This window comes from Gambusia affinis, linkage group LG08 (assembly GCF_019740435.1).
Source record: "Gambusia affinis linkage group LG08, SWU_Gaff_1.0, whole genome shotgun sequence".
In the NCBI taxonomy this organism is placed as follows: Eukaryota; Metazoa; Chordata; class Actinopteri; order Cyprinodontiformes; family Poeciliidae; genus Gambusia; species Gambusia affinis.
Genome location: NC_057875.1, coordinates 16,983,499 through 16,994,924, shown reverse-complemented (window position 1 = coordinate 16,994,924; position 11,426 = coordinate 16,983,499). Strand labels below are relative to the sequence as shown.

Genomic DNA, 11,426 nt, shown 5'->3' with positions numbered 1-11,426 from the left:
TTGATGCTTGGATGGGGATGACGGAATATTTTTTTCCATTTTCTATGGATTCCGGTCAACTATTTCTTTAAAAAAAGAACAACAGAAAAAACAAAACTACATTTTCTCTTTTTCCTTTTATGGTCCTGGCAGGACGGACCTAAATCAGAAATCTAAACTGGCAAAGAAAAATATGATGGGTGTAGCTGAAGTTTGGACCCCTTCTTGATAAAATGAATTAAAAAAATACCCAACAACAAATAGCAAGAAGACACTTTAAAGTTTTACTCAGTCATGGACACAGTAGCATTTTTCTTTTTCTGTCACAGTGCAGTTATAATCAATAAATTCACATCATCAACAGCACCGTTTTACTGGTTGTGTCCCAGTGCATTGAAAGCATCGAGCTGTAAGCGGTAGAGGTGTATATGTGTGTGTGTGTGTGTGTCCTCAGTATTCAGTTTCTGTTGTCCGTCACTCAAGAGTCATAACTGACCTCAGGAAGGGCAAAACAGTTCAGACTTATTCACAGAAGGTTCCCTGAGAGGTCAGATCTTTCCAAGGAGCTCCATGACAGCGACGGTGGTGCTTTGGCCAAAAATAAAGGCTCCACAGATCAGGGTAACTGCTCCCCAAATGGTAAGGGTGATTCTGGAAAGAATAGGGGGAAAAAAAAAAAAAAAACTACATCAGTATCCACAAAGTTTACATCTCATGACAGAATATCCACAGCTGGGTAGAGAAAACTATTAAACATGATCAATACAAAAATAGATTAGTGTTGCAACTACAAACCTTCAATTACAAAATATTCTACAAGTATTTATTTATTTTTTGCCAGCATAAAATTCCATTAAATCTTAGTGAGATCAAATATGATTTAATTTAACTAAATATGAAATATAATAAAATGTAATATTTATTAATTTTATTAATAAATTAATATAATTAAATTGTATTTAATTTCACTATGTTAGGAGAATGAGTTTATCTAAAAGGTTATGTTTTCATTTTATTATTCTTTTTCATGTTTTTACTAGGCTCCTTTTCTTTCTGTGGTACATTATTAACTGTTCCAGGACATGGGGACAGTGGTGACCAGAAGCTTGTGACTCGCTGAGTTGATATCCACAGAAAACAATGCCACGTCAATAGTCACACTCAGACTCAAAGAAAAGAGCTTGTATTTAAATGATGTGTAATCAATTAGGCCACGTTGCAGCTGTTTAGAGCTACAATGTTCATGTGATTAGGTTATACTTTGTTTCAATAAAAGATAGCTGAGGACTGAGAGCCAGTGACGTTGATCCCAGACAGTGTTTGACTGAGGTTCTCTGCGTCTGGCTTCTCTTCCCTGTTCTGCAGAAAAGTAACTTGTGTTCTTGGTTGATTCCTTGCAAGTTGGGAGCAAAAATAGACCCAACACACTACAAACCACTGTAGAGACCAACAAGTATAGTCAAAGCTCTGGATTTGTGTTCATCTTCCTGAACCTCCTTTACAGCCATGAGATTTGGATCACAACTAGAATATCAAGATGCAATTTCTCTGGACGCATTCCACTGGGCGGAGTCTGGGGCTGAACTCGTTGGAGGGATCATCATATCCCGCGAGGCCCAGAAACAACTTGGGACGTTTCTAGAATGAGCTAGAAAGTGCTGAGGAGGGTTATCAAGGATGCCCTTCTGGACCTGTTACCACGGCAACCCAATAGGTATAAAACAGTGGATGACAGTCTAAAAACATTACGTTTAATATTCATCAATCACCTAAAAAGAAATTGTCTGTCACCTGAGTTTTACAGCATTTAATTTCAGTCTTGGGAGGCCTGAGAGGAATTGCAAAAAATGGGACGTTTAAAATATTTTAAAATTTCTTCACACATACACAGACCAAAATACTACAAATAAAGTATTGTTTTTACATAGTATTGCCACATTTATTTTCACATATGTAAACTATTTTTTTACCTGTAAAGTGCTTAAGGTAAAAAAAAGAAAAAAAAAAAGATTTTTTTTGTATTTATTTTAGTTTTTATTTTCTTTTGCCGACAAGCTGAACCAATTCATTGAGGCTAGTAGAAATTAAGCAATAATAAGAATACAAAAGGAACTAAACAAACTGAAACCATAATTTTTTGGATGGTAAGAAATAATAAATACTGATGTATTAATTGGTTGTCCCTCTACATTAGATGTTGGCACTTTCTTTTATTTACTGGTTTTAGCTCTGCTTTGGGTTTCCACAGATCTAATCAAATTATGTTGACTCACTACAGGGAATGGAAAAAAAAACCCAGCTGCTTAAACTGATGAGTAATTCAGTTAAATTCATTAACATTTAGATGAAGCTTGTCCTCACCTGGTCTTGCAGGATACTGGCTCAGATTGCATGGCAAACACCAAACAGAGTCCTGTAGAAACAAACACACACACACTCTTTAGCAGAACAGCAACTGGTTTTATTGAACATCCCTAAATGACATGATCTCTACCTGGAAATATAAAGATGAAAAAAGCACTGATTCCTCCGATGACACTGATAACTTTACTGATGTCTGGTACAAACACAGCAATGAGCAACGTCGTCATTATCCAGAGAACCGTCAGAACCCATCGGCTGCGACATTCAAACTTCACCATCAGCGCCTCGCCCCGTCTCCTCCACCGGCTCAGAAGAGGGTCCTGAATCACTGATCTGATGTGTTCAAAGCGTAATGTAGCCAAACAACATTAAAATACATAATGAGACTTGAAAGACGCAACAGAATGTGTACAGCAGAGAGAAGTCAGATTGAGTTTGGAGAATCTCAGAGAAAAGAAGCCGCTAATCTGCTGAAGGGCAATCTCTCTGGATTAGAGAACGGCCCCAAAATAGAGAAACTACCCAGTAAGTAACAATTGTATGGACAGGAAATTCCTGATTGAAATGATAGCCAAGAGAGGCTCACACTGGTTTTAAAAGCAACATGACTGACCTGCCCAGCAACACGATGATGGGGTAGATGGTGATGATGGAGACTCCAAACAGCAGTCTGGCAACGAGCATGAGTTTGTCATGACTGGAGTACGACATTAAAATATCAGGAGCCACAGTCTTTCCAAATGTCAGGTATCCGTAAACCCCTACAGCAAAAACCAAGGAACGAGGCCTCTGTAAGTTCACTGTCGTGTTATGGAGGGTGAGGGGGGAGTCACACAGGTGAAACAAAAGGTTGTCTGACCTGTGAGGGAGTAAATAATGAGACAGATAATCATCGCGACCGCACAGATGAAGGCCCAGTGAGAAAGCCGTTGGTTCTCCATGCTGCTGTAGATGGCGATGGAAGCCTCATGGCACTGCAAGAAGAGAAACTCCTTTTATGCTATGTTGAACAATCAGTTGAAAAGGTTACGGGTCGCATAACTAGAATGAACATTCACATTTGGTTTCGCTTTTTAAATCTATCTGCAAAAGAGTTGAACTGAATGGCAAAACTCCCCAGCATGTCAAACTAAAATTAAATTCAGTCTACAGTAGCACCCTTTATGGCAGAGGGAAATTGCTTGACCATGTTTTTATTCAAAAGACCTTTTCTTCAAATAAGCAATAAAGTTTAAGTTGCCCTTGTCTACTCTGTAGTGAAGGTTCATGCTGAAACATTGTAAATTAATCTCCAACCTTTAATACAATGCAGTTTAGATGTGAAATTTTGCTCTGTAACCTAAGCTATCACACACTTGGTAATTATACAATAGAATGCATGACTAAAATACACTACCCTTATTAAAACCAGCATAATAAACAGTTTTAAGTCACCAACCTAGGGCACTGGTTTCTTTCAAATGGGGACATAACTTGTAGATCAACATATGAAACCATGTTTCTGATGTGATTCCAGCATGAAGTCAAGAGTTAAAGGAAAGCTCAGAGTTCAGAAACGTCTCAGAGTTAAGCAAACAAGATTTCAGGATTCTCACTCTCCTGTCCCAGCTGCCATCAGCTGCTTTAAAATCTCCCTTCTCTGTTTGTCCCTTCCCCTCTGATCAGGACCTCATCAGCTCTCTTTTTGACCCTCTGCACAGCAATCACTCACCCTGACAGAGTGTTGGTGTGAGAAGAAATGTATAAATCCAGTCGCACTTTCCTTTGGCTTTATTAGATCCTACTGACAGCAGCCTTCAGGGGTTACAAGGGCAAGCTGGGCAGTTGCACATAAATCAGTCCTACTTCAGACTGACAGAATGAGCTCCGGGCTCAAACTCTGCAATATTAAACATTACAAAGTTGACAGAGAAGGTCAACCTGCTAACCTTACACTGTATGGAAACACTTTTTCTGAGAAAGCCCAAACTTCCAAATCAATATACAAGATTTAAACCAACTTCTTTTCTGAAATACAGAACACACAGCTGCACAGAGTGATCCACAGTTTTGCAATACCCTGATGCTACTATGTGAAACCAGTCTCAAATGGTCCTGAAAAGAACTAAAGCAAATTGTTGAACTCACCTGGAAACCAAAGCAGATGGTTGGGATCACACTGAACATCGATTCCCAGACGCCAGTCCTGTGAACACATCAAGACTTTATCTGGAGTTTTTGTTATAATCAGCACATTTAATGATCTTCCTCCCCACAGCCAGTCATCTTCCTACACTTGTCCTTACTCCATCTTTAGAAGCCAAGTACCAGTATAACCATCTGAAGATATCCAGAATCTCATTCTTTGGGTCGTCATATTTCCTGCTTTGCGTACCTCCTGCATTACGGAAGAAAGAGCCCCAATCCATCTGCCCATCTCTCACCCCTTCGCACCAAAACTCATAAACAAGGCACTTAGATACCCCCACTCAGCAGGAGCAGGCCTTTTTCTGATCAAGATCTATGGTCATGTACTGTGAAACACTCCAAACCACAATGAAAATCATGACCCAAAAAAACCAACAGAGCTGCATAATCAGTAAAAAGCAAAGACGAAACCCTGAAGTTCCCAAACCAGACACCCTCCTCTCAACAACTAAACCTTGAGATCCAATCCATAAACACAAATGGATTCAGTCACATGGGATATTAATCTTCGTAGAGTCCTTCGTGCACTGCATTTAGTAATATTTCACAACTGAAATAAAGCTCAGTGTAATGGACAAGTAAGTCAGAGATGGAGAGGGTTTAAACATTGATGTCTGATTTAAATTCTAAGAAGATTTATGGTTAAACCAAGTTAAAGAGAGCTCAAATAACAGATGTGCTTCACATACCCACTGGAGTAGAAAGGGCTTCTGTGATCTGGAACAGTCGGCATGGTGAAGTACTTTATGATTATGGATACAGTCAGGTAGGTTGCAGCTAGAGTACCCAGAACACTAGAAGACCAAGAAAACAATTTTATACTGACCACACTGCATTAGGGCACCCTTTGTTAATTATTTACATTGTTTCGGTTGGTAACTGTTGTTTGAGCCACATCTGTGATCCAATGGAAAAGAAAATAACTTAAAAAGGCGAAAAGATTACGCAACCTGGTGTATTTTTGGATATTTATCTCCTTGGGGATGGACATTGGCATGATGAGGAAGAAGCAGAGCAGAACCAGGGCAAATCGGTGGTCAGTGTAAAAGTGATAGGGCATCTCAGATTTTGGCAGAGCAGTCACCAGCTCATACACAGTGTTGCACACTAAAGGACAGAAACCAGATACAAAAACAAAAGATTAAGATGCATATTTCATTAAGATGTTTATTTTGAGTCTCTGTTAAGCATGAGTAACAATCGCTTAAATTATGTGAGACAAAATATTTATCTATTTTATTATCCTAATAATTGGAAATTTCTCTGAGGTTGTTATTTCATTGTGCCTCGGCAAATATAGACTGTGCTCAAGAATTTTAATTAATTCTGAACACTGCATCTGGTCCAACTAAAGAGGGCACAAAAAGATTAAATCACAAGAAAGTTTTATTCAATGTGATAATCTGAAGAAAGTGATGACACCTCTGTCAACTTCAAGCAAGTTAGATTGGCATCATAGTGGTACATTTCAAAAGATATTGTGAAAATGTTTGATATTCTTCATCACTAATCATCTAGATTATAAGAAAGACTTGGTACAGATCTGTGCGTGATGATTCTGTCTAATATACGAGTTTCACTCTTTTGATATGAATGGTAAGAAATGTTTGCCCTTTCACACAGTATCCCAATTTATTTAGATGTACCTGTAATATGATCAGTGAAAAACATTTAACTTTTCCACATTTTTTTAATTTTCTTTTATGTGTACTTACTCCAGAAGCATCTGTTTTATCACGGCTTAGGCTTAACTTGAGGGAACTTTAACCTGATTGGAAATCTATTGAATTTGACCAAATGAATACAGTGATATGACACACCAATTGTCAGTAGAAGACATAAAAAAAAACATGCAGTCTGAATGGAAATGTATGTTGTCACACAACAAAGATTTACTGATCTCTGTACCTTTCTGACAAAATTAGATGACAGTGGTCCAGAAAAAAATAACAATTTATGCCGTGTTTGTGAAATTCTGCTTACATCCACAAGAATGACAAAGAGCAATATCTCTTCAATAACGTGAGAAGGGTTATTTTTGACCATTTCCTTTTGTAATACAGCTGGTACTGACAAAAACTTAAAACAGACTAGTTGACCATGAGCAGAGCTAATTAGGAAATTATTTGTAAGATATGGTGCAATATTAACTACCACTTTACAAAATGACTTGAATCAAGACTGTCAAGAGCTTGACAAGAGTTGAATTACTTATTGGAAAATCAAAGATAAGTGTGAGATTTGTGTAAAATAAATCATGTAATAGAAAAATATTTACGCATAACTTGTCATGTGGTGCCGAAAGCCTTCCAGATAAATCACAGTATCAGAGCTGGCAATAGCCACTTGGGTGGATCTAAAAAAGATGCTTTGCTACGTTTTTTGGTACATAGCAATAAAACACAAGAGTTAAGCCGATATGCAGTCATATACAGTCCTAAAACAATGCAATTATCTCACCAAGTATGAATACAATTGTCCCCAAACTTAAAGAAAAACACATAATCTGGAGCAAGGGAACAAGCATTAGTTACAGAAGTGCAGACCTAAAAAGACAATCATTACTCACACTTTTCCAGCTGGTCATTCACTACAACCAGAAAGGCCACAGAGATCATGAAAAGGTTGAAGATGAAGCAGATCTCACACAGCTGACCAATGGCCGTGCCACACAGCTCCTTCACCACCGCCTGGTAGGTGTGTTGACGACTGATGGAGGAGGAATAACCCAGAATGATCAGGCCACTGATCAGGAACACGAGCGAGATCTGAGGACAGAAACGCATGACTGCAACACTTGACTTTTGAGGGATTTATTTTCATCTGCATACACCAACATTGAAGCAATGTCATGTTTTTGAAAACATTAAAGATGTCATGATTTGAAGAATCAAATTACTCGCATTCTTGATCATCCATAGTTTTCAGAAGGTTAGTCTTTTTTTATTTGCAGAAGCAAATTAAGATAAAACATTTTTATGTCTTGTAGAGCTATAGAGAAGTTTACTGTAAACAAAATACGGATATAAAAGGCATCTTTAGATTAAAAGCCAACTGTTGCTATGTTTAGGTGCATCTACAAAACTTAATCCACATCTGTTTCTGTTAATATTACATCTCATACTAACTAGCTATAAAGAGCATCCAACACTAAACAAATTAAACAGTTACGCACTGGACACCTCTGCAATATTTAGCAGTTATGCAAGGATAAATCACTCTAATGAAACAACAAAACAGTGTAATAATGCTGAGGGCAGTGGCATGAGAGTGCTGATAACCAGTACATATATCTGCCTCCAGATACTTGTGGTATATTATACTAGTATGGCAAATTGTTTCATGTCTGTTCAGGTAAGCAGCCAGAATACTTAAGAGCCATAAGGTAGAGTTGGAAAACAGAAGGCATTTGCCTTGCTAAAACCTGTTAGGTTTTTGCCATAAAAAGATCTCCTGTTGCATTTAGGCCCCTTTACAGTCACATACCAGTACACCATCAGAGATCAAATGTGTATTAAACAGACAAAGTTGCCTGAAATCACCTTTCAACAGAAATCCAACATTTCTTTTTACAAGAACGGACACTTTTAAAACTCTAACCAGAGAGAAGAGCAGATTTTTCATTTAGTCCACAATAAAGATAAATATAGTTTAAGAATAATGGTATTCATGTCCAATCTTCACATTAATCTCTTTGTATTGTGGGACAAACTTAAAACCGAGTCAGAAAAACTCCTTAAGGAAGTTAAATACAGCAGAAGTCAGAGCTAAAGACATCTCAGGTGAAACAAATCAGGTCAATTTACCTACAATTCTGCATCAGAAATTCCAAAGATCTATAAAAGTCACCCCATGTAGAGATAAATATTATTTTTAATCTGTGTTCTTTCTAACCATTTAATACAACACTTTTTTCTTTTTAAGTATCTTAAAATGAGAGCGCTCTCACCAGCTCCACGGTGACCGCGCTCCGAACGCCCCCGGCTCTAGCGAACGCCCAGGGGAAGTTCAGCAGTCCGGCGCCCAAAGCGGACTTCAGCATGATGAAGACGGCTCCCATGGAGCTCAGCCGGGGCCCCACGTCCAGCGGTGGCTTGGCAGAGGTTGAGGCCAGCAGGCTGATGCTCTCCCTAGCTAACTCTTCCATGCTCTGGTCGGCAGAAGAATCACAGCGAGATTCGGCGTCCGCCAGAGCGGCACTCTGAGCACCGATGGCCACCCACTGAATCAGGTAAGACCCGGATAGAGGGGAGGGTCGGCCTGTAGGCCAGCTGCTGCCTTCAGGGACTGCTCGGAAGCTTAACATTTATTGGACACCTGTGCACAAAACTGAGATGCATTGATTTTTAATTTATGACTTTTTTTGTTAAACATCTTATGTCTGTGATTTTAAGATGCTACAAATCTTGATTTTTGTTTGTTTGTTCAGTAAGTGATAAATTAATCGTTTGAGTTACGAACTAGGCCTACTAGACATTCTAAAAGGGTCACTAAAGCAAGCTTAATGCACACAAAGTAATATAATTAGTTCATTATATTACTAATTAATGTAAGACATATGTCACATTAAAGATTGGCGTAAGCTTTGAAAATATTTATGTCTCCTAGCAATGGTGTTCACACATTTCATAACAACTAGCTGAAATTGGACTTGGATGTTATCCAACTAAAAGCTGTTTTTATGATTTTGACATTTGTCATATCATAAGAAACTTTTCTCAACTCGGTCAACTAGAAACACATTACGCTCAAGGAAACACGGAGAGAGGGCTAATCCAAAGACATGTGAGGAGGTGGGATGGGAGGGGAGGCAGGGGTGTAAGATGCAGAGTGGTACAGCACAACCACAGAACTTGAAATATTTCACCATGATTCTTCCAGGTGACCTGACTGGCCAAACAGGAAGTCCCCTAAATCTGGGAACGTTGCAGGGAAAGAGTACATGTGACCTCCTCTCACCACCAGCTTTCCCAAATCTTGTTAGCGCATCTAGCCATCTCTGAGGTCATTTACCAGTTTCCCAAGGTTCCAAGAGAGATTAGCTTCAAAGCGGGGCCATCAACAAAGAGGACAGGTGACAGATTCACAGGCTGATCTCACCGATTAGACTCAGATAAAGAGCCTAAGCCGAGAGCTTGGAGCACCTCTGATGAAATCAGCCTGCATCACTGATTCCAGTCCCAATTCCAAGACTGGGATGGATTTGTCTGTTCAACCTGAAATTACTCCTCAGAAGGGAATGCAGTTATTTCTTCTCAGCACGGACCAGGAAATGTGTGTCATTAAGCAGCAAGGTGAAAAGGAATTTCACATAGTAAACCTCATCTTTTTAATCAGTCTTTCACTCTGAAGAACTGCTAAAATAGTTTTTCCATCACTTCTTCATGACACTAACAGTGAAGCAATGTCTAAATGTTCAGGAAATATTCATTATGACAGCAGCCCCTCAGCAAATCACTGTAATTTCTCAATCCAGCAGGGACTTGATTGGAGTTAAACATGTTATCATCGGTGCTCCCACTCAGAAGCTAAATGTCACCCTACTTTTTTTTTTCTTTAGCTCATCGCCAGTGATTAGTAAATCCTTTTGTTCTTCGAGGTTTAGACACACTAAAATAACATAAGTTAATAATTACAAACATATGGGCTCTAAACTATTTATAGCAAACGGCCATCGTAAAAATTAAATCACAGCCTCGTTAAGGGTTCTCCAAATCAGGACATTATTAAAAATACATCTGGTCTTCAGTAAAAATTAAATGATTAAAAATATTGGATCTCAAGTGTACAAAAACACACAACATATTCCAGACCATCATTTATTAGGCATAAAAAGCTAACATGGAAAGGCTGTGTGTGTGAAAATTTTAACTGCACCCTGTTACCATGGGATTTAAGTTAGATTAACATCAATGTGCTGATAATCAAATACACTTGATTAGAGGTCATCAGTGTGAGCACTTCTATAAAACACAGTTTTTGCTCAGTTTGCAGTTTCTGAGCATGCAGGTGAGTTAAACACAATGCCAAAACAGAGACACAGCCGCACATAATCTTAAGAGAAGCAATTATTGTCCTCCATCAATCAAGCAAGATTTTATGATAGTAGTGTCCAAAGTCAGATATCAAGGATGATATCTTGCATGCTTTAGTTCTCTGTGTGGTTCAACACACCTGAATAAAATAATGGCTCATTAGTAAGCCTCAGCTGCAGATTTGCTGCCGTTTGCCCTATTCGTGACCCAGTTTCAGTCAGACTTCAGCTGTTAAAACAGACTCACAATTGACTTTGGAATATTTTGTGAAAAATCATACTTTCACCACCATGTTGTTGGCAGATGAAACAAGGTGCCTGTACCAGTTTGGGTTTCATGTCATGCATTATGTATCCAATTTGACCTGTGTTAATCTTCTTTAGGTTCTTTCAGATGTGACTTTTCATAGTATTGCTTGTAGAAAGGAGGCTTTCTCCTTTCCAGACAAGCACGCCATAAACTTCAACATGCTAACTCTGGCAAGGCTAAGGCTTTTGGCTATTTATATGATGATTGGGACAGCTTAAAGGGACAGTATTGTATATTTTCCATGCACATATTGCCATATTATAGCACAATCAATTAACTATTTTACCTTTGGTCGTTATAAAAATGATGTATATAATAACCATAACTGAAAAAGAAATTCAACTTTGTCATTTAACACCATTAAATTGGGCCTCTTTCTCTTTATGAAGCTCCTGCTGTATCACTTTACCTAATATGCATATAACAAAGAGCTGTTTGGACTGCAACGTATGTTAGCTATTAAATCTGTCTGAATGTTGTCAGAGGTGCTCACACTGACAATATTTTATTTGCATCACCAAACTGTGACTCAGCCCACTAAATACTATTGAC

General features: G+C 38.5%; 1 protein-coding gene across 1 annotated transcript; it reads right to left on the bottom strand.

Annotated features, from left to right (window-relative positions):
* Window positions 1-244: 244 nt before the first annotated feature.
* On the bottom strand, window positions 245-8,851 carry slc38a8a (solute carrier family 38 member 8a). The gene is made up of 10 exons (XM_044123609.1): window positions 8,480-8,851; window positions 7,100-7,298; window positions 5,481-5,637; window positions 5,220-5,324; window positions 4,471-4,528; window positions 3,203-3,317; window positions 2,957-3,104; window positions 2,474-2,676; window positions 2,341-2,392; window positions 245-630 (listed from the first exon to the last, which is right to left on the bottom strand). The coding sequence occupies exons 1-10, from the start codon at window positions 8,834-8,836 to the stop codon at window positions 528-530; spliced, it is 1,497 nt and encodes a 498-aa protein (XP_043979544.1). The 5' UTR covers window positions 8,837-8,851; the 3' UTR covers window positions 245-527.
* Window positions 8,852-11,426: the final 2,575 nt, after the last annotated feature.